Here is a 22,170-nt window from a genome sequence, read left to right as displayed (position 1 = left end):
CCACTGTTCACGACGTACCTACAATAGACATTAAAACTGTGGGGTCACCAAAGGTTTCTTGACGCCTTTAATTATAAAATAATTCGAAAAATTAATCAGGAATAACCTTTATGTTTTGATTTATATAATTTAAATAAATCAAAACATCGTGTTATTTCTGATTAATTTTTCGAATTACTTTATTAAGGTGTTGAGAACCTTTGGTGACCCCATAGTTTAAGTGTCTTTAAAAAGTACATAGTGAGCAGTGGTTGTTACATACAAACGTTCACCTAAATTTTCCCAGTCAATGGATGAATTTAATGTGTCAATCAATGGACACAGCCACACTGTTTTGAATTTCATTCTAAAAGTATAATTTTATTCCAATATGGTGTGTTATTGGAACAAATGGGTAGGCTCAAGACGAGCGACTAAAATATACGGAAACCAAACATGAGCAATGAAACATAAAACATACGGAAACAACACACGAACAATGAACAAATTAGACAATGGAAATTGAAAATTAATAAAAGTGGTTTCAAAAAGTGTAATATGAAAGTAATATTGATTTCATCTAAGAATGGTCGCACTCGCATATATCATGTGGATTCTGTTTAATTGTAATGAATGACACCAATTTGTCATCTACATTGGTAATCAGTATATAAATCAGAGATAAACGTCGTAATGTAACTAAGCATCAGTAAGTAAAATATATTGGGATGCTAAAATATAAAGAATAGAGAAAGTAAAATGAGTAAGATAAATAAAATGTAGAGAAAAGTGACATAACAATTTAAAGAATACAGAAATAAACAACACCCCCAATCCGGACCCTCATTGTATACACGAGAATCTGGATGGAGACGCAGAATATAGAATAATAGATAAGTACAGTAGAGAGTGATGCATTGCTAAAAAAAGAGAGAGAAAAATATAATTGTTTAAGAATACTATAGTGTTATTAACTGGCTGTTTCTGTATTAGCACTGGTATATCCAGTTCATAACACTTTTATTAAATGATTATTATAGTATTAATGAATGGGTGTTCTTATAATGGCCCTGTTATATGTGCAAGGTCTGTAATAATGGTCCAGGAAGTCTGTTATGACCCGAGGCAACGCCGAGGCCATTATTACTGACCTAGGACATATAACAGGGCCATTATAAAAACATCCATTTCTTAATACATTTATTAACCAACTGAACAAAAGTGTATGTGTTACTGCCAACTTGATGTACTCTACTCTTTTAATGACAGTTTAGTTTGGAAAAAAAATGTTTGTACTTCATCATCATAAAGCTTATAATATACCAAATATCCAAAATATTGAGTTGACAGAACACAGAAGTTTTGTGTTGAAAAACAGGATGAACAGTGATCCCTATATTTGAAAATCGGCGGCCATGTTAAATTGATTATATTTGATATTTACACTGTTTTTCTGTAATGGCCCTGTTTTTCTGTAATGGCCCTTTTTTTCTGTAATTGCCCTGTTTTTCTGTAATGGCCCTATTTTTCTGTAATGGCCATGTATTAATGCCCAGTTTCTCTGTATTAAGCCCAGTTAGGGTTTATAATAAACAGTCATTTTTGGCAATAATGTACTTAGTTGGTTAATAAAAGAAAATTAACAAGAATGTGTCCAAAGTACACGGATGCCCCACTCGCACTATCATTTTCCATGTTCAATGGACCGTGAAAATGGGTAAAAAATATAATTAGGCATTAAAATTAGAAAGATCATATCATAGGGAACATTTGTACTAAGTTTCAAGTTGATTGGACTTCAACTTCATCAAAAACTACCTAGACCAACAACACTTTAACCTGAAACTCGCACTTGTCATTTTCTACGTTCAGTGGTCCGTGAAATTGGGGTCAAAAGTTTAATTTGTCTTTAAAATTAGAAAGATGATATCATAAGGAACATATGTAAGTTTCAAGTTGACTGGACTTCAGCTTCATCAAAAACTACCTTGACCAAAAACTATAACCTGAAGCTGGACAGACGGACGAACGAACAGACGGACGGACGAACGGACGCACAGACCAGAAAACATAATGCCCCTCTACTATCGTAGGTGGGGCATAAAAACCGTTATCAATACAGGGCCAATACGGCTTTTTTCCGCTTTTTTCTGTATTGGCTCTGTTTAAAAAAAAAACGTTATCATTACAGGGCCAATAAAGTTTGTTTCATGCTTTTTTCTGTATTGGCCCTGGTTTTTTTCGTATTGGCCCTGTTCGAACAGCAATATTAAATCTAGAAGTTTACATGCAGTTCCCCTCTGCACTTATGTAGAAAGTAACTAAACGGAATAAAATGATTTAAACCTTAAGATAATCAAATGTAGCTGCATTCGCTCCTTTCCATTTACCTCTTTAGAATGATTTGTAAACGACAAATGATTAAGTAATAGAAGAAAAGAACCAATTGACAAATATCGTGTGCATATGAGAACGACAACACGTTTTACAGCACCGCGGATAAATTATCACGTTGTGATTGGTTTAACGCCGTCAAGTGGTGACCCCTATGAAACCGTAGGGGTTAGGAAACATAGGGGGTTCATGACGCGTTAATGGTGACGTCATCTATTAATGTTGTTGTGTTTTATTGTATATTTTTCAACAAAACGCAGCAGAAAAAGTCTAGCGTGCGATAAATTCGTTATACGGTTAACTACTGACCCCCTATGAATCCATAGAGGGTGAATAAAATCCATAGGGGACTCGACCTCCGGCCTCAACCCCTATGGATTTTTCTAACCCTCTATGGATCCGTAGGGGGTCAGTAGCGAACCATATAACTTATGATATGTACCCTGTGTTGTATTAGAAAGACACATTCAGTCGGATTTGAAAACGTGCTACTTTGAACAGACACAAAAATTAAGGCTGATTGAAAATGTTAATAATAAATTTATGCATATTCCAGCGGCCAATCCATATTATAAGTTATATGGTTCGCTACTGACCCTATACGGATCCATAGAGGGTTAGTAAAATCCATAGGAGGTGAGGCCGGAGGCTGAGTCCCCTATGAATTTTATTCACCCTCTATGGATCCGTAGGGGGTCAGTAGTTAACCGTATAACGAATTTATCGGACGCTGGACTTTTTCTGCGGCGTTTTGTTGAAAAATAAACAACGAAACACAACAACATTAATAGATGACGTCGCCTTTAACGCGTCATGAACCCCATATGAAACTTACTAACCCCATACGGTCTCATGGGTGGTCACCACGTGACGGCATTTAACCAATCACAACGTGATAATTCATCTGTGGTCCGATAACACGTTTTATATTGAAGTGACACACCCTTCAATAAAATGCAAAGACAGTCAAAATAAAAATGCTTTTACTAGAAGGATACTGTTGCACCGTATTGTCATTTTTTTTACTCAAGAAGATCTCATTTTTAACTTTTTCAATGGGAAATATATAGGGGAAGGTAGCATAACTATTATCGTGGCTAAATAACTCTTAACTGACACAATTTCAATTGTCCAACCCATTAACAGACTTTATTCCCATAATTTTCACTAAAACGTGGTATTATTCACGTTATATTACAATTATGAAATATTTACTAATGTCAATTCATTTTTTAGAACCAAAGTACTATTTTGTGTCCTTTAAATGATATCTAAAATTGTTTTTAGCCTTTTATTAAAAAAATTGCTATGCGTATAAGCATAAATACTACATACTTGCGCGACGCCTTTTAGTTTTACTGAAAACTGCACAGACTATGAAATGTTTTTACAGGTGGAAAATGTTCTATGATAGATATCATTTTGTCAGACACTTTTCTTTTTTTGATTTGGTTCTTATAATATGCCAAAAATCTGTATATTTAATAGAGTTTAACATTAAATTGTGCGTTTTACTCTTAACAGACGTATAACCAACCCGATTAACAGACCGATCGCCCATATAGCCGCATACTCAATATAGATTAACCGACCAATCTCTCGGTTAGCCGAGTGTCGGCCGTGAATTATAGCAATATCAGTCTATTTATCTCACCTTTATAACTTTTATTTCTATAAATACAAATGTAAGATTATTTTATTTTGTATCAATAATTTTATTTTTCATTTTTATGCCCAGTATATTTTTAAAACGAACGATACGGTGCTTTTTGTCCGACACTTTTGCTTTTTGTCTATAATTTTTTTTTTCGACACTTTTGCTTTTTGTCCGTTGCTTTTTGTCTGTTTTGCTTTATGTCCGCTGATTTTCTCGACTTTTTCATCCAAGTCAAAGTTTGTTAAAGTAAACCTTTATGGGCAGCCTATATATTCCGACACCCTTTTGGTCCGACACCCAAGTAGTCCGACACCCAAATAGTCCGACGTCCAATAATTCGACATCTTATAAGTCTGAAATCGAAATGTAGCAAAAAATGTACTTTTTTTATAAAAGAAATCTAAATAAACTTTTTAAGGCTCTCCCTTGACACCATCTGCGAGTATGGTCTTGAGGAAACGATGATAGTCCGTCGGAAGGGGACGATGAATGGCTGACCCGTGTTCAGAGAGAGCCATATCTCTTGCACGTTAAAGACACCCTTGTAGATTTCGAAAAAGAGTAGGCTAATGCCGCTACAAGGCAGCACTCGCACCCGCAAAGTGGAAAGACAAAACTTGTTTCCCAATCCACTATAAATAAATATGTTTAAACTAAGGATCGTTCAATATTAAGAATAGGACAATTGGGTTTTGTGGGAACAGGAGAATACTGAACCAGACTAGAGCTGGCAGCCACTTTTATCGGCCAATCAAGATAGCAGCCACTTTTTTCCAGCAGCCAATTTTGATGATATGTATAGAAACCCCAAAACTGCATGAGACCCAATCGTTCCGAAAATCGTTCAATCTTAGTTAAATGCAATTTATCAGTGGAAATCGACAATTTCAAGGCTTGTATTTTTTTTTAAATCATTTCATTCCGTTTTAAATATGTATGTGTAGCTAGAGGTCTGTTCGTTATTAAATTTTCTAAAATTGATATTCAATATACAACAGGCTGTTAGCAGTCGATTCAATATTCAAATTTAGTTGAAAATCATTAAAAAGCATGCAGGGAAAGATACGTCGTTTTATAACCCTTTCAAGCTGTCGTAAATTCTTATATAACGTGCATATTTGTCTTTATGTCTATGTAATAAAGATTTTTATCAATAAAACGGCGCGAAAGATTCAAAAAGATGTAATACAATATATAATATATCAAACAAAACCAAAAACCATCACTCCAGAAACATTTAAAAATATAGATAGAAAAATATTTATGGAAAGCCAGAAAAAAACCTAGATGATTGTATATTAAATGACGTTGTGACGGGTCATCCACTGGCGAATTTAAACCTCTGTGGTGGCCAGACGGGCCCGGATCCCAGAAAAATATTTGAGTAGGGATAGCCTGGGTCAATACCTTTAAAATAAGCTAGGTTTGGTTCGTAACTTTGCCGTGTGGATATGCCGATTCGGAAAAGTACCGAATGTGTGCACGTGGTTGGCATGGAAAATACGTAAATGGGCGACTTTAAACCTCTTTGGTGGCCAGACGGGCCAGGATCCCAGAAAAATATGTAAGTCCCGAATAGCCTTGGTCAATACCTTTGAAATGAGCTAGGTCCTGTTCGGAACTTTGCCGTAGAGACATGCCGAGAAGTACCGAATGTGGTAAATATAAAAAAAAAATCGCTATAGGGGCAACTTTCAACCTCTGTAGTGGCCAGACAGGCCCGGATCCCAGAAAAATATTTGAGTGGGAAATAGCCTGGGCCAATACCTTTGAAATGAGCTTGGTCCGGTTTGGAACCTTGTCGTAGAGATATGCTGAAGAGTACCGAATGTGTGGTAAATATGTAAAATTCACTATAAGGGCAACTTTAAACCTCTATGGTGGCCAGACGGGCCCGGATCCCAGAAAAATATTTAAGTGGCGAATAGCCTGGGTCAAGGTAGCAATACACAGTTAGAAGTTTAGTTTCGCATTATGGCCCCTGTGAATTTTTTAAATATGAAAGTTTTTGTACAATAAAATTGATTTTTAGATAATTGAGAATAATTTAGCCTTCTTAATGGGTTTATATGATCATTTAGATTGTTTTTAACATGTTTTATAGGCCATTTATATGATTGACAGTCCGTATTTGTCTATCCGTACCGTCCATAGGTCCATAAATTATTGTAGTGTTTATCAAGGATCTTTTCAATTCAATTTTATGGAAAAACGAGCAGAAATGCATATGATTTTTTTTGGACCACTTGATAGATATAAACCTATGGATTCAGGAAAGGTTTCACTGTAATTGATTGAAATTTTCCTTTATACCAAATTTTGGAGACTTTTGTGACATGTTCACCCCCTTTTTTGCTATATTTTGTATCTAAGAAATGCAGATTGTTGCCATGGTTACACACAAAAGGGATAATATTTCACCCTTATGACCATTAGAAATCAAATCTATGGAAGATTCTATTTCTATAAGTATATACATGCATAGCACACATATAAAGCCTTCTTTATTAGAGAGGAGGGGAAAGAGGGTGTTTAATTTAAAAATTATGAGTGTCAATTTTAAGTTTTTTTCCTAACTGTGTATTGCTACCCAATAGCTTTGAAATGAGCAGCTGGAAAGGCAGCTATGTTTTTAAAGATCGGCAAGCAAAGCGAGAAACAACATATTGGGACCCTTTTGGGGCTAAAAAACATAAAAATAAGTGTAACATGCAATTTTTAAACGGTTTCTGTCGTGGGGCATGTTTATTTTGTAGTTGCTGTAAATCGTAAGGGTTGGACATTTTCGATCATGTATTCTACCTATTAATTGTCTTTCATAAAATGATAGCATGGATCCAAAGCTATGTACTTATAAATTTAATGTGGGACTTCTCAGTAAAACATAGATAAGTAGAATGTTCGCCGGTTTGTACGTGTTGTAAGTTAATTTTACAATTTATGAATGACGGTCGACAAATGGAGACAGAAAGTCCACACCCAGCAGGCAGGTTGCAGTCTGGTCTTGAAAAAGTATTCAACATATCAGTTCGGCGAAACAGTCATTCCGGTCAGACATGCAAACCCCGGCCACAAAAAAAATACGCCCGTATTTATTCATCATGCATGTTCATTTAATGCTAAATAATTTTGTTAGAAATTTTTGTTTCTAATAGCATAAAAAGTGGACAAATCTATCGTTTTCAGTCAACTTTCGAATTCGGACAGAACTTGTTTAAGGCAAAAATCAGAGTCATTTGTATTCTCTCAAATATCTAAGACTGCCTCCTCAAATCGTACCTTAGACTTTAAATCTATCTAGAGCTTATACATACTTTGGCTCATTATTCGGCTATATTATTTTAAAATAGGCTGAGCGTTTTGAGTTCAACATGTTTTCGTAGGTAAATAATATTTTTATGGAACTTTTTTTTCTCAAGAGTGTGTAATAGTCTATAGAGTATTACTGTCTGTTTGGTGGAATAGTGAAATAGAAGTTAATACGTTCTTTCTCAATCCCTTTTCGCTTTAAAGGTGTTATGATTGTCATCCCCAGCCTAAGCAATTTATTACTGTTATTTGAATTTTAAAATGACTGAGTGACGTTTGTTCGACGCACTGGTCAACTCCACCAAAAAAATAACTACTGGAGTACACGGGAAATGGCAAAGTTCACGAAGTATAGTCTGATTTATCATTTAATAATATAAAAAAAAGTCCAAACAAAGGGGAGAGGGCGTACGCCCTCTACGCCCATCTCTGGATCAGCAACGGAGAATTTTATTAATTTGAGAAAAGTGGTTATTTATTTATACCGGAGATAAGTATAAAAGTGGTTAAGAAAGATTTTGATTGGATAACATAAATAATTAAGCCTAAGCTGAATTCACAGGAAATCCAGTCATTGTCTAATGCCTCATTCACACGTACAAAAATGTACATTTAATTGAATTCGACTCGATTTATCCCCTCCCCTAATATATCGCTAAAAAGGGGAATGCATAAATTAAAAATAGAATAACTAGATCTATTATTTTATTTAAACAACAAACACATGTCAAGAATTTGAAAGTTTTCCAACATGTGAGACCTAAATTTTCATACAAAATCGGCTTAATTGGTAGCAGAGACTGATTAAGTGGGATGACAGAGGGCCATAGTCCCCACTGTTTATATATGTATTAACACTAAGAAAAAACATTTATTAATTTAAGAAAGTGGTTATTTATTGATACCAGAGAAAAGTATAAAAGTAGTTAAGAAAGCGAGATTTTGATTGGATAAAACAATTAATTAAGCATAAGCTTAATTCATTTTAGCATAAGCTTAAATCATTTTAGCATAAGCTAAATTCATTTAAGCATAAGCTAAATTCATTAAGCATATGCTAAAATAAACTTCAATTTTAATATTTATGACCTTGATTCCGCGCTAACATTTATGTATAAGCTAAACAATTCAGCATATGCTAAATTGATTTTAGCTTATGCAAAAATGAATTCAGCTTATGCTAAAATGAATTTAGCTTAAGCTAAAACGAATTTAGCTTATGCTAAAATCATTTTAGCATATGCTAAATTATAATACGGCATATGCTAAAATGATTTAAGCTTATGCTAAATTCGATGTTTATGACCCTTATTCCGCGTCATACATTGAGGACCCAAAATTCCAAAAAGTTGTGCTAAATACGGCTAAAGTAATCTATTCCTTGGATAAGAAAATCCTTATTTTTTTCGTAAAGTTCATTGTTTTGTAACAGAAAATTTATGAAATGACCATACAATTGATATTCATGTCAACACCAGAGTGCTGACTACTGGGCTGGTGATACCCTCGGGGACGAAACGTCCACCAGCAGTGGCATCGACCCAGTGGTGCAAATGATTATAATTTAGTACGCCAGACGCGCGTTTCGTCTATGTACGACTCATAAGTGACGCTCAAATCAAAATAGCTATAAAACCAAACAAGTTCAAAGTTGAAGAGCTTCGAGGACCTGAAATTCCCAAAAAAGGTGTGCCAAATACGGCTAAGCTAATCTATTCAGGGGATAAGAAAACCCTTATTTTTTTCGTAAACTACACCGTAGAATTTTAAACCCGAGAGAAAAGGAAAAGCAGAGGGAGGTGGTATATTATAATTATTTAGTAGTTTCTTACTTTTATAAAGATCTAAAGAAGAATTTATAAGATCATTGGCCTAGATTTATTTTGAAAATATACATCATTTTAAAAAATGATCAAAAAATATCAGTAATGCATGATCTGTAAACAAATCCTGAATTTTTACCAAATAAGCGATTTAAGTTGTGTGTAACTTCTAATTATTGGCTTTGCCAATCTACACAACTAAAAGTTAGTGTAGATCTTTATATGTTGAGGACATTATATTCATTTATTTGAAACTTTTTTGTTATTTTTTTTGTTATTTTTGAATTCATATTTTAAAACTGGTGTCAGTTGCACACTGAACTTAAATTTTATATACTCCCGAGTATTTATACATCGAGATAAATTGGACGGGATTGCGTTTAGGAGACAGCCAATCTGCGCAATTTTGTTCTTTTCTTTGGTAATTTAACAGTTTGACATCAAAGATAGACTCAATCTGTCAATCTTGAACGGAAAAAAATAAGTCTTCATGTACACTCCAAATTGGAATACAATTTGTCAACAGGAAGTTTGTATTTAATAATGTGACAAGTTTGTTTTAAAATTATCGAAGAATTCCCAACTAAAAATACTGACGGATAGATTGAGATTGTTTACAGTGTCGGTAACTAAACTGGTCAATCAATACAAATGCATAAGATCTTTAATGTCATGGCTACAAATGATAATGAGTAATGTATATGCATCAATTACCAGTAACTGCAACATTAACCTTCAAATAAAAAAATGAAAGGCAAAAATAAACTTCAAAGTTGAGAAGAATATTGAGGGCTATAAATATTTTGATTTAAGAATGTAACAAGTCTGGTACTTTACATCATTTATCAAGCTGTTTGTAAAGTTAAATTGCATTGTCAAACATGATTGACTTAGTACAAGTGGTTCTCCTTAGTTTAAACATATTTTATTTACTCAAAGTAAAATGGATTTGACACAAGTAAGCCATACTTATGAAGTCCGCTCCGAATGACAATAATTTACAATACAATATTAATATGAGCATGCAATATCAAAATAAACAATATTTTACGAGTCTATCAATTGAGAAAAAAAAAGTGAAACAGAAATAAATGTAAAATTGAAAACGATGATGATGATGATGATGATAATGATGACGTGGATGTACCGTAAATACATTTTTCTACATAACAAGAAATCTCTCAGACCTTTTGATAAATTCGAATACGTGTTTGAATATATTCACGTTTTGATCATATGAGAGATTCGGATTACCAGATGTTAGTAACTTAACATTCAGTATAAGGTAATCAGGAAGCCATCTTAGATTGTTCATCAGAATTTCTCTCTGGTGTGTAAATAAAGAACAGTCGAAAAGGAAATGGTGTACAGTCTCAATGTTACATCCACAAAAGCAAGATGGATCAGCAATTATATTGACTCTAAACAAGTCATAGTTAAAACAAGATGAGTAGCATCTGAATTGTTTAAGAATCATATTTAGTTTCCTCGGTCCATATAGATAGTGCTTAGGTACATCTTTATTTGTGGTATTTAGCCTTTTTAATTGGATTTTAAACTTTAATATAGAGTCTGATTTTCGAAGGGACAAATCAGTATGATTCCATAGGTTAATAGTTGATGGTATAAAAGATTCTTTAGTAAGAAATAATCTACAAAAAGGAACAATACTATCATTGCCAATCCTCAAGGGATATGCATAGTTTGCATAGATAATCAGGAGCTTGGTTTTGTTAAATATTATAAATTATTTGTAATTTTTGTCTTTTCCTCCTGTCAGCTAAAGTTTCCCACCCAATTTCCTCATACAGAATTTCAGATTTTGTAAATATAGGCAAACCAGTAACTATTCTAGCAGCTTCTAGCTGCAAACTTTCAAGTCTATTAACATATCCTATCCCGAAATTATCCCAAATTTTAGTTGCATATTCAAAAATTGGTCTTATAAATACTAAATAGACTTTTTCTAAGTTTTTCCTACAATGTTGATACTTGAGTTTTCTCAGGATATTTAAATGTTTCGTAACACTGATAATCAGACTGTCTATAATTATGACTGTTCTACCGAGCATCAGAGCAAAACGTTACCCCAAGGTGTTTGTGACATTTTGTTATAGGGATTTCTTTATCATTTAAGCAGAATTTTAGAACGGGTGCATCTTTATTTGAAAAAATCATTATTTCTGTTTTGTCTGGATTAAAAGACAAGGGATCAAGTACTGAGCCTTGAGGTACTCCAGTTGAAAGACTGCAAAATGAGGATGATGATGTATTAATCACAACTTTGTGTTGCCTATCACAAAGATAACTCTCAAACCAGTTAAGTAAATTACCATGTATTCCGTAAGCTTTCATTTTATGCAAGAGTCCTCTATGCCAAACCTTGTCAAAAGCTCTCGAAAAATCACAAAAGACAAAACAATTTATTTCCTTCTTTTCTTGTGAGTTAAGAATACAAATATACATTTCTAGAAGCTGATGTACAGTTGATTTTTTTGCCAAAAATCAAGTTGATATTCATAAATTAGTTTATTCATATGTAAATGATTATATACTTGTTTAAAAACAATTCGTTCCATGATTTTACCTACACAGCTTATTAACGAAATTGGTCTATAGTTTGAAGGTAATGACGAATCACCTTTTAAAAAAATAGCAATAACATTTGCGATCTTCCAGCTAGAAGGATACTTACATTGTTGAAGAGATTTATTTAATATTATTTGTAAAGGTAGCGGCACTTGCTTAGGGCAAATTTCAGCATTCTGTGACTAATCAAATCTGGTCCCGATGCCTTATTCGGATCAATAGTTTTGATAATATCAATTATTTCATTTTGATTTATGTATATAATATAATATAAGTATTATTTTTTTCTTTAAACTCTGGAATAGGAACATTTTCTTCCTCGAGTTTGGATATCATATCAAAGTATTTGTTCAACAAGTCGCACTTCTCGCTATCCTCATAAACTATGTCACTGAAATCCTCATCTTTTATTACGTTTTGTAGAGGAGGAATATTATTTGAACTCTTGTTCGACTTTGTCAGCATTTTCATTATTTTCCAATAGTTTTTTTTAATTTGGGGCATTACTCAATATGATGTTATCTAAATTAGTTTCAAATCTTTCCTTAGCAAGTTTTTTTTAAATTGATAACTCTGTTTCTCTGTTTCTTGTACTTCGCAATATCCGATTCTCATTTAGACATGTTAGATTTCAGGGCATATTTTCTAAAACGGTCTCGTTTTCGAATTTCTCTTTTTAATTTACCATTAAACCATGGTTTATCAGAACTACGTATAGTAATTAATTTAGTGGGAATGCACTCCCTCGCGATATTTAAGAATGTTTCAGTAAATATTCCAGATAGTTCATCCACGTCTTTATTATCAGGAAGCAGTTCATTCCAGTCAACGTCGTCCATTTTTTCAGAGAATTTAACTTTGTCAACTTTTTCATTAATCCAAATTTCTCTTTTATACGAATGTGTAATAATTATTGGTGCATCGTGGTCACTTAAATTAGTAGGCGTGGGTAAAACATCTGAGATAAAAGAGGGACGAAAGATACCAAAGGGACAGTCAAACTCATAAATCTAAAACAAACTGACAACGCCATGGCTAAAAATAAAAAAGACAAACAGAAAAACAATAGTACACACGACACAACATAGAAAACTAAAGAATAAACAACACGAACCCCACCAAAAACTAGGGGTGATCTCAGGTGCTCCGGAAGGGTAAGCAGATCCTGCTCCACATGTGGCACCCGTCGTGTTGCTTAAGTGATTACAAATCCGGTAAATAGTCTAATTCGGTAGGTCATATTCATGAAAGGGAAGGGGATTGTAGTTACGACGTAAGGAACATATCCGATATCATTTGTGAAACGGTTATTCCATAACGGTCAACCAACTCGTGATGGCGTCCGTAAAATTTACGAAGGGATGATTTCAACTTTACCATTTGGAAATCTTGGTTTAATAGCTTCCTTGTGAGCAGCAAACCTCTATCAAGAAAATCATGATAGGAAATGCAAGCACGGGAATATCGTATCAATTGGGAGATATATACCCCGTATGCAGGTGCTGCTGGAATGTTGCTACTTAGAAATGGAAAGTTCACAATTGGAAAGCTGAAATCATCTCTTTTGTCGTAAAGTTTTGTTTTCAACCGACCCTCATTGTCAATTTCTAGATGTAAGTCAAGATATGAAGCCGACTTCCAAAGTACGATAAAGTACGACAAAGTGTCACTTAAAATAATTGGATCAAGTAGTGTGCTACTGTGATTTGTCATTCTAGTTGGTTTATCAATAACATTTCGTAAATTAAATATATTTAAGATTTCAATTAGTTTGTTGTTTTGCGTCTTGAATAAATCATTATTCAAGTCATCCGTAATTACAATATTTTCATTGAATTGATAAGCCAATCCTATTGCATGATTTAAGCGTGTCAATAATGACCGTCGTGCGATTGGTATTACCAAGTAAGAATGTTTGACCCTTCGCACGGATTTCAACCCAGAGAGTTTCATCTGATTGATTTTCAAGATCATTTCTACGGAGAATACCAATATCGTCTTTTACATAAATAAGGAGTCCGCCGCCAATTTTACGATCTTTTCTGATGATTTAGTTTGAAAATGAATTAAGTTCGATGTCTTTGTCGCATATATTTGGATCTAAGTGAGTCTCTGTGAGAGCTAAAATATCAAATTCATCGCTGAAATTGTCTAGGAACTCTAGTTTATTCCTTATACTACGGATATTTAAAGTGCATAGTGAAATAGCTTTTTCATTGACCCTTATAGGTGTATTCGATTCCTGCATTTTACAAGGACCAGGATTTGTTTCAATATTCCCAATATTTATAATTAGGATTAAGTGAAGTAAAAAAACAGAAAAACTTTGTCGATGTTTGGATTTACTGATTGTAGAAGAAAAAGTGAGAAGATCAAACAAGTGCACCGTAAGATGGTTATCAATATTTCGTAATATGAACTTGACCGACAGTCGAAAAATTTGAAAAGTCTTTTTTCTTGTCATATGAAATGAACCTATAGCTGCCCTGTAGTCTTCTATACTGTTACACATTTTGATTCAGTATAGCAAATAAGTTACAGTAGAGGGCAGCCACACGATCCAAGCATACATGTAAATACACATACAGCAGCATCATCATCATCATAGAAACAAAATGAAAAAAATATATACAAAATAACACAAAGTATAAACAAAATTGAAGGAGAAAAAAACAAATAGATATGGAAAGTCATTTTTGTTGGCTATGGGATTTATATTCCAATTACATAAATAGGGATGATGGAGATATGTTTACAACATTCTTACTTTAAACTTGTGGTAAATTTTGGATATATAAATAATTTTGACATTATGTTATTAAAGCGAAATACGATGGAGATAGAAATACTAACGTTACTAATACCTCAACATGATTTTACTCTGAAATTATAGAATGATATATTTAACGTAAGGTACAGGTTCTACCCCCCCCCCCCCCCCCCCCCCAAAAAAAAAAAATCCTAAATAGTAGTTTGAATTAACAAGATTAATCAATTGTCCTTCTTTAATTAGGTTTTTACAAGATGGGATAAAACGAAAACTACATTATAAATTTAGACTTGAAAAAAAGAACAATTGGAATAATAGTAAGTAAAACAGGACATTTTTGGTGTGATAGCATTACTGATATGTGTACATGGATGCTACTACCAAGCATGCAATAATTAGTCTGGAATTACTTTTTTCACAGGACAGGTATAACATTACATGAAATATAATATAACATGTTTAGGAAATAACTTTGGTTAATATTCGCATTCAAAGGAACACGTTTTGATATATATATATATATATTATTGAGACAATAACCTTTCAACCAAAACAACCCACAATAGAGAACATATTTGGACCATAATAACTGTTGTCAATAAGTTACATAATATACAATTTTGTTGTCAGATTCACATGCATGAGTATGTATATGTACATTTTTTTTTTTAAAGTTTTTGTATGCGATTTACTTATAGGTGATTTTTTTTAATTTATCATGGAAACTCATAAACTTTATGCTTTATAGAATTTTTTGGGAAATAACCCATTGATTGATATGATTGGTTATAAATATATAAAATAAAAAAAATGCTGTCCTGGAGAGAAACTGACACTGACTGTTTAAAATATTTTTGAACGCTTTAACATCTACTGTCTTATAATCAAATAGTATTATGCCGATTGAATATACAACGAATGGGATGATATTTAGCTCAAATATTGACTTACTATATTAAGACTGAAACCACAAATTCACAAACAAATACAAAATAAAAAGTTGTAGCCAATCTAGTCACAATCTCGACATTGTCAGAGAAAGTAAATATGAACTTATGGTCTTTCACCAGGTATAGGTTCGCTAGCTTGTGTCACAGTTTGATCATCTTGGTCTCTCAATGGACGGCGGAAAGCATTAATGTCCTCCCACTCAGTTATTATTTTTTTCTTGCTATTTTCTGTTCTTTTAGCAAATATTTTTCCATCAGCAGTCCAGTAGGCAATTATGTTACCATTATATTTCATCTTGGCTAATGTTTGTACCAATGTGGTTCTAAACTTGGTCAAATTTTCCGTGATAAATGTACCATTTTCATTATATTCTAGTAGTTTTTTATTCGAATAAACCAGATGCATCTTCCTGAACGAAACAAATCTTGCGATTATTTGCGATTTACCATTTCGTGCCTTCCCTATTACATGGGTCCTGCCAATATCATTGATGTTGGTGTCAAGATTCATTTTGTTTTGGCAGATATCAAGTATCAAATGGTCAGTGTTAACATGGTGTTGGATTTGACCTTGTTCATCAATAGGGACTGGAACATTATGGAATCTGACGCTGGTTCGTCTGGAGTGTTGCTCCTGATTTTCAAGTCGAGTCTCGAGATCTTTTATTGTATTACATTGTGCATCGAGCTCCTTGTCCTGTTCCTTGATTTGTTCATCTTTGCAACACTGTTCTAGGCGGTGTACTTGTATAAGCAGTTTACAAATATTTTGATAGTTATTTCTAATTTGTTTTTCTTGATTGATTATTTTTTCAGACATGGGTTTTATTTGTTCCTCGGTACAATTTTTGACTTCTGCTTCAATAATTGGACTCAAAACTTCACTTAGCTTTTGCGTCAGAACTGGTATTATGGTGTCTAGAACCTCGGGGCTGGACAGGGCTTCAAGAACTTTGTTAGCAACACTTTTGTTCAGACTTGCAGGTTTTTTTTTTCAATGTCTCACTAATATCACCGATAGAGTTGCGTCTACGGATTTGTCTAGTTTGTTGTTTTTGAGTACCAGGTAGGTTCTCCTTAGAATAACGTAATCACAAATTTTAACATGTAAGCTTAGCAAAAGTTTCACTCAGTAGACGATGACTGGGGAAGTGGAACGAACTAATCTCTATGGAAATTGGCTGTGCCAATACTATCACAACTGCATACCATATATGATTGGTATACCACTAGGGGTTCCCTTTATCTGCTATAAGCACTAATATTAACATGTACATTACGCCAAAGTTCCCATGATATTTGACCACGACTGATAAAAATAAGATATACCTATTATGCTACAAGTTGTATCATGGTCCTATCAACTGACTTAAGCACACACTTTAAGTAAAAGTTTCAAAGTTGAAAGGTTATAACTGAGATTGACAAACAATCTCCATTGAAATCAAATTACATTGCCTATCTACGTGTGGCTTCCCTTAAGCGTACGTTCTCACAAAACTAATATATTAAAAGCCGCCCTCACCACAGGAAACAATCCGATATACAAATTAATGTGTACTTTTTGTCGGGCATATTTGGTTTCTTTTACATTTAAAATGTAACGACGAGATTTGGGTTGAGTTGTACATTGAGACTATTAGAAAAAATTATCGTGTAGAACCCCTCCAGTTGGATGCACATTAATATAGCAAATTCAGTTTTATAAACGATTGAGTATCAATTCCACCTTCCTTCCTCGAAAAAAATATATCAATCTAATAACAGTTAATGAAAAGGAGGACTGGGGCAATTGAGGTCATTTTGGCGTTAATATTGATTCACTTATAGGGTCTTTGCATCGGAACTAAACACATTTATTAAAAAACCAGTTGTTGGCATGACACGGGTTATGTTCTTCTCATATATGTTATGATGGTATGATAATAAACCCCTGACGGGAAGGATTGTGCCTGATGTTCATATGATGAAATCATAATCTTTCAGTCAGTTTAATTGAAGTCTGGAGCTGGCATGTCAGTTAACTGCTAGTAGTCTGTTGTTATTTATGTATTATTGTCATTTTGTTTATGTTCTTTGGTTACATATTCTGACATCAGACTCGAACTTCTCTTGAACTGAATTTTAATGTGCGTATTGTTATGCGTTTACTTTTCTACATTGGCTAGAGGTATAGGGGGAGGGTTGAGATCTCACAAACATGTTTAACCCCGCCGCATTTTTGCGCCTGTCCCAAGTCAGGAGCCTCTGGCCTTTGTTAGTCTTGTATTATTTTAATTTTAGTTTCTTGTGTGGCGTTCATTATCACTGAACTAGTATATATTTGTTTAGGGGCCAGTTGAAGGACGCCTCCGGGTGCGGGAATTTCTCGCTACATTGAAGACCTGTTGGTGACCTTCTGCTGTTGGTTTTTTTCTATGGTCGGGTTGTTGTCTCTTTGGCACATTCCCCATTTCCATTCTCAATTTTATCATTTGCTTTGAGTTTAATATTTTAATTGATATTAATGTCATAATGATGGTGTTCTTTCAAATTGTATGTTAAGTTGTTATGTTGGCATTTGGACCCTTTGTGTGTGTCATTAAAGGAATGACTCTAATGGTTTTTTTTTTGCCTTTTAAGAAATAACATAAAAAAAAGTGTTGCACAATAAATTACCATCGTAATTTAATTCAAAATTTCATTTTGAGCCTGAGTAAATCATGAAAAAATGTTGATGACGTCAGGTCCCATGAAAAAATTAATTCTATGAGATGATAGACAAAACACTGTCAGCCAATCAGAAGACTTGTTACATCCAAAATTAAATTATTTGAGGTTAATTGTATAGAGAATAGGGTAATAACCGTTTCAATAAGAGTAACCATATAGATTTATTTGAATTTCAGAATAACCTCAAAATGAAGAGTGTTCTTGTTTTGTCATTCCTGCTTGTCAACACTATCTCACAAATCGTCCCAGAATGCAAGTCTCCGGGAATATTAGCGGCTATGAAAAAAAATCCGGCAATCAAGAACCATATAATAGAACGACACCAGGGCCTTTCGAACGCTCGACAAATTGACTTTAAGAAATATAACAAATACCCAGTAATAGAAAATTTTCTGATATCACTAAGTAATCATCCATCTGTCGGGCCATCAGGTAAGGGGAAGATATTTGCTTATAGAGAAGTAATAGGCAAAACAGCAGAAAATCGAGAAATACATTTAATCAAGATATTCCAAAAAAAAAATGGGGAACGTGGAAAAAGAAGACGCAAAATGAAACCTGCGATTTTGATAGATGGCGGAATACACGCACGTGAATGGATCTCACCAGCGGTAGTGCTGTATATTATTAACCAACTAAAGAATAACCCTACAAAGGATCCTGCCATAGAAAAATTGGTCGTCATGTATGACTGGTATATCATCCCTGTACTCAATCCCGATGGTTACGTTTATAGCTATACAACAGACCCTTGCTGGAGGAAAAATCGAAGACAGACTTCCAATGATCCTAAATGTTTCGGGGTTGATTTGAATAGAAATTTTGGTTTTGACAACGAATCTTGGAATCCTGCTGTTGGTGGCTCAAGAGACCCTTGTGACTATCAGAGATTTGCTGGTAACGGTCCTTTCACAGAGGATGAAAGTAAAGCACTGAGGAGAGTGATGGATAGAAATAAAAAAAAGATCGTGAACTTCCTTGCTTATTGGACTTTCCATAATTATTTACAGATAATAGCATATCCTATAGGTTATGATAAATTAAAAGAATTAGCAGATAAAAAAGATCTACAGGACGCTGGTAATGTTGCAGCAGCTGCGATATTTAAGAAGCATCAAAAGAAATACAGAGTGGACCAAAGTTCCTTTATAAAAGAATTTGGTTTAATTGCTGGAGCTTCAGATGATTATGCAAGAGGTGGAGCAAACATTAAGTACTCGTACACAATTGAACTTAGGGATACTGGAGCGAAAAAATTCTTTCTACCTGCAACAGAAATCATTCCTAATGGCGAAGAAATATTGGAGGGAGTAAAAGCTTTTGCAAACCACATCTACAAGCATCGAAGAAAATACTATTATTATAATAAACGGTAAAACCACGTTTATTAAAAGGAAGTTTACATAATTGCTTGAAAATTGAAAGAATAAAGAAAAAAAAATTGTATTATATCCTTACTTTTTTTCAACATTTACGAATATAATGTATTCTCGATGAACATAATGCAAGAGTACAGAGTTGTGAGGATATAAAAAATCAAAAAAGCTAGTTAAACGTGTATGGCAGTTGCATAGAATTCAATTAGATTAAAAAAAATATGTGAGAAATACAAACAGACATAAAAAACGTCAACAATCGGGGTACAGCAGACAACATTGTAATGCAATCATAATAACTACAAAATCAAATAACTTTTTCCACAAAAAACCACAAATGGCATTCATTCAAGATTTCCAAAAAGTCAGTTGCCTACTTTTTACACATATTTAATTACAATTTTTTGTGTTTTGAGTTGAACAGCACGGGCGTGACTAATCGTAAAACGGAGGAAAATTCATTCTATAATCTCAACGTTTGGCTGTGGATATTGTTTTCTATACCGAAAAAAACTTTTCTGTAAATCTTTTTTTAATTTTCTTCGTGTCATTTCCAATTTAAAAAAGGTTTTTCTATCCTAACGTTTAAGGAAACTCCATCCCATACTATGAACCATGTATGTTGTATTAACTACTCCTGTGGCTCTATCATTTAAACCTGCAGCATCACCTATCCCATTTAGGAAACTATACTCGTCAAATATAATTCGTCTCAACGAATGTATAATGGTTGAGTTATTTACGACAAAATGTGATTTGTTGTTCTTACTTTAATATTATTTTTATTTCTGAAATGTTTAGAAGGTATTCGTGTAAATGATTATAGTTCAAGGACTGGAAAATTAAAGTGACTTTATCAATTTGTTTTACACCCTTGACAATGCACTTCTGAAACCCAGGCATAATTGTATGAATTTCAGGTCAATGCTAAAAAATAGAGCCTCGATTTAATCCTCGCGGTTTCTAATCATATCGTAGGTCGGAATATAGCTTGTTCGATGAAGAATGTCTGTTTTCATAATTAAATGGTCTTTAAAGAGAAAAGGCATGTATCGTCGTCTAGCATTGTAAAATACATCACAACATAATTCGACATTCGGCTAACTGCCACCGTTTGGTACCTTTATTCTCACTGTTAGGAACATCACCAAATCTATCTTCTATTGCATTGTCAATTTCTCTCCTAATTTCAAGAATGCGTCCGTCTTGAACTTTTTTTTTATCTCTGTTTCTATTTTCTACATTTCTTGAAATTTTGGATAGTCAAAAGACAAGAGATATCTTTCACGTGATTTTTGGGATTGCATTTCTGATTGTTCTCTTAACACGCGTCTCCGAACTAAGATTTTTAGTGTCAATTATAAGTCGCAGCAAACCATAGCACCTTTGTAGATCGTGTTTTAACATTTGTATTGTACCCCATATCTGAGACATCCCTAGATCAGCAAACAATTTTCCGCCGATACTTAAAAACGTTGTTTTCTGTAATATTTAAGCATATCAGCAGGCTGTCATTTTCGCCATCTACTTATTTCTTCAAATTCTGATTATCTGCATTCTGTCGCGATCTTATATTTTCTTCTGACAGTAACTGTTTATGAACTTAATTATACTTAAAGGACATTTTAAGAAAATAAAATGGTGGGTTGAACCTAGTTTTGCGGCTAGCCAAACCTCGCGCTTTTGTGGCAATGTTAAATATAACACTAAAATGACAACATTACATGACAGGACTACAGTACAAATAAATGGAAGAACATTCAGGACAGAGAAATACACAAATCAACATTAAAATATGGCATGCTAATAGTTGTCTAAAGGAACAATGCAGGCTTCTAATTTTTTTTTAAACATGCGTGCGTTTCGTATACATAAGATTCACCAATGACGCTCAGGTCAAAATAATAAAGAAAGTCAAACAGTGACCCAAAATTATAAAAGTGGTGCCAAATACGGTTAAGGGCATACGATACAGTTTTGATCCCGTATTTACAGTTTGATGAAAATTTCCATATAGACTATTTTTGCCTGATTAAATCAAATATGTAATAAAAAATATACCTTCATGTGCTACTTTTTTAGTTAAATGAGGTCAAAATTTTGTATATTTGCTCAATATTCAGATTTGTGGTCGTATTTTCCCTTTCGAAAGAAAGCCATACATGTTTTGTTGTAAACGATAAACACAAACTGTTTTTTTGTTAAATAATTTGTAATTTCTGTATTTTATAAGTATCATAAAAATTTATGCATTTTTTATTCAGAAATAACTCATATTTATCAAATGGTCATGAATTGAGAAAAAACGATTTTTTTTTGCTGTATATTTATCAAAATTAAAAAAATTGCACTATTTACAGTTATATAAAATTTAGTCCACATAATCTCCCTGCAAAATGAAACAAAATGTAGTTTTAAAAAATAGAGCTCCATGCACTCGTTATCAAATCAAAATCAATTTGAATGATCAAAATCAGTCGAAAAATGCATCTTTTCCCGATATGTCACAGTTTGACGTCGCGAAAATAACATTTTACGTTAGCAACGTCATTACCTCCCCTGTAACTGTATCGTATGCCCTTAATGTTATCTATGCAAGGGATAAGAAAAT

At 33.5% G+C, this 22,170-nt stretch overlaps 1 protein-coding gene across 2 annotated transcripts in view; it reads left to right on the top strand.

The window, feature by feature from the left end:
* The window catches only part of LOC139514775 (carboxypeptidase B-like), a 35,827-nt gene extending 16,198 nt beyond the window's left edge, over positions 1–19,629 (top strand). For both annotated transcript variants that reach the window (XM_071304405.1, XM_071304404.1), the window contains exon 2: positions 18,360–19,629. In XM_071304405.1, coding sequence (XP_071160506.1) covers positions 18,372–19,559 — 1,188 coding nt within the window. In that variant the 5' untranslated portion in view covers positions 18,360–18,371 and the 3' untranslated portion in view covers positions 19,560–19,629. The remainder of the gene's footprint in view (positions 1–18,359) is intronic.
* Positions 19,630–22,170: the final 2,541 nt, after the last annotated feature.

The sequence above is a fragment of the Mytilus edulis genome, chromosome 3 (assembly GCF_963676685.1).
Source record: "Mytilus edulis chromosome 3, xbMytEdul2.2, whole genome shotgun sequence".
Lineage (NCBI taxonomy): Eukaryota > Metazoa > Mollusca > Bivalvia > Mytilida > Mytilidae > Mytilus > Mytilus edulis.
The sequence above is the reverse complement of the archived record's forward strand: the minus strand, read 5'-3'. Positions and strand labels throughout refer to the sequence as shown.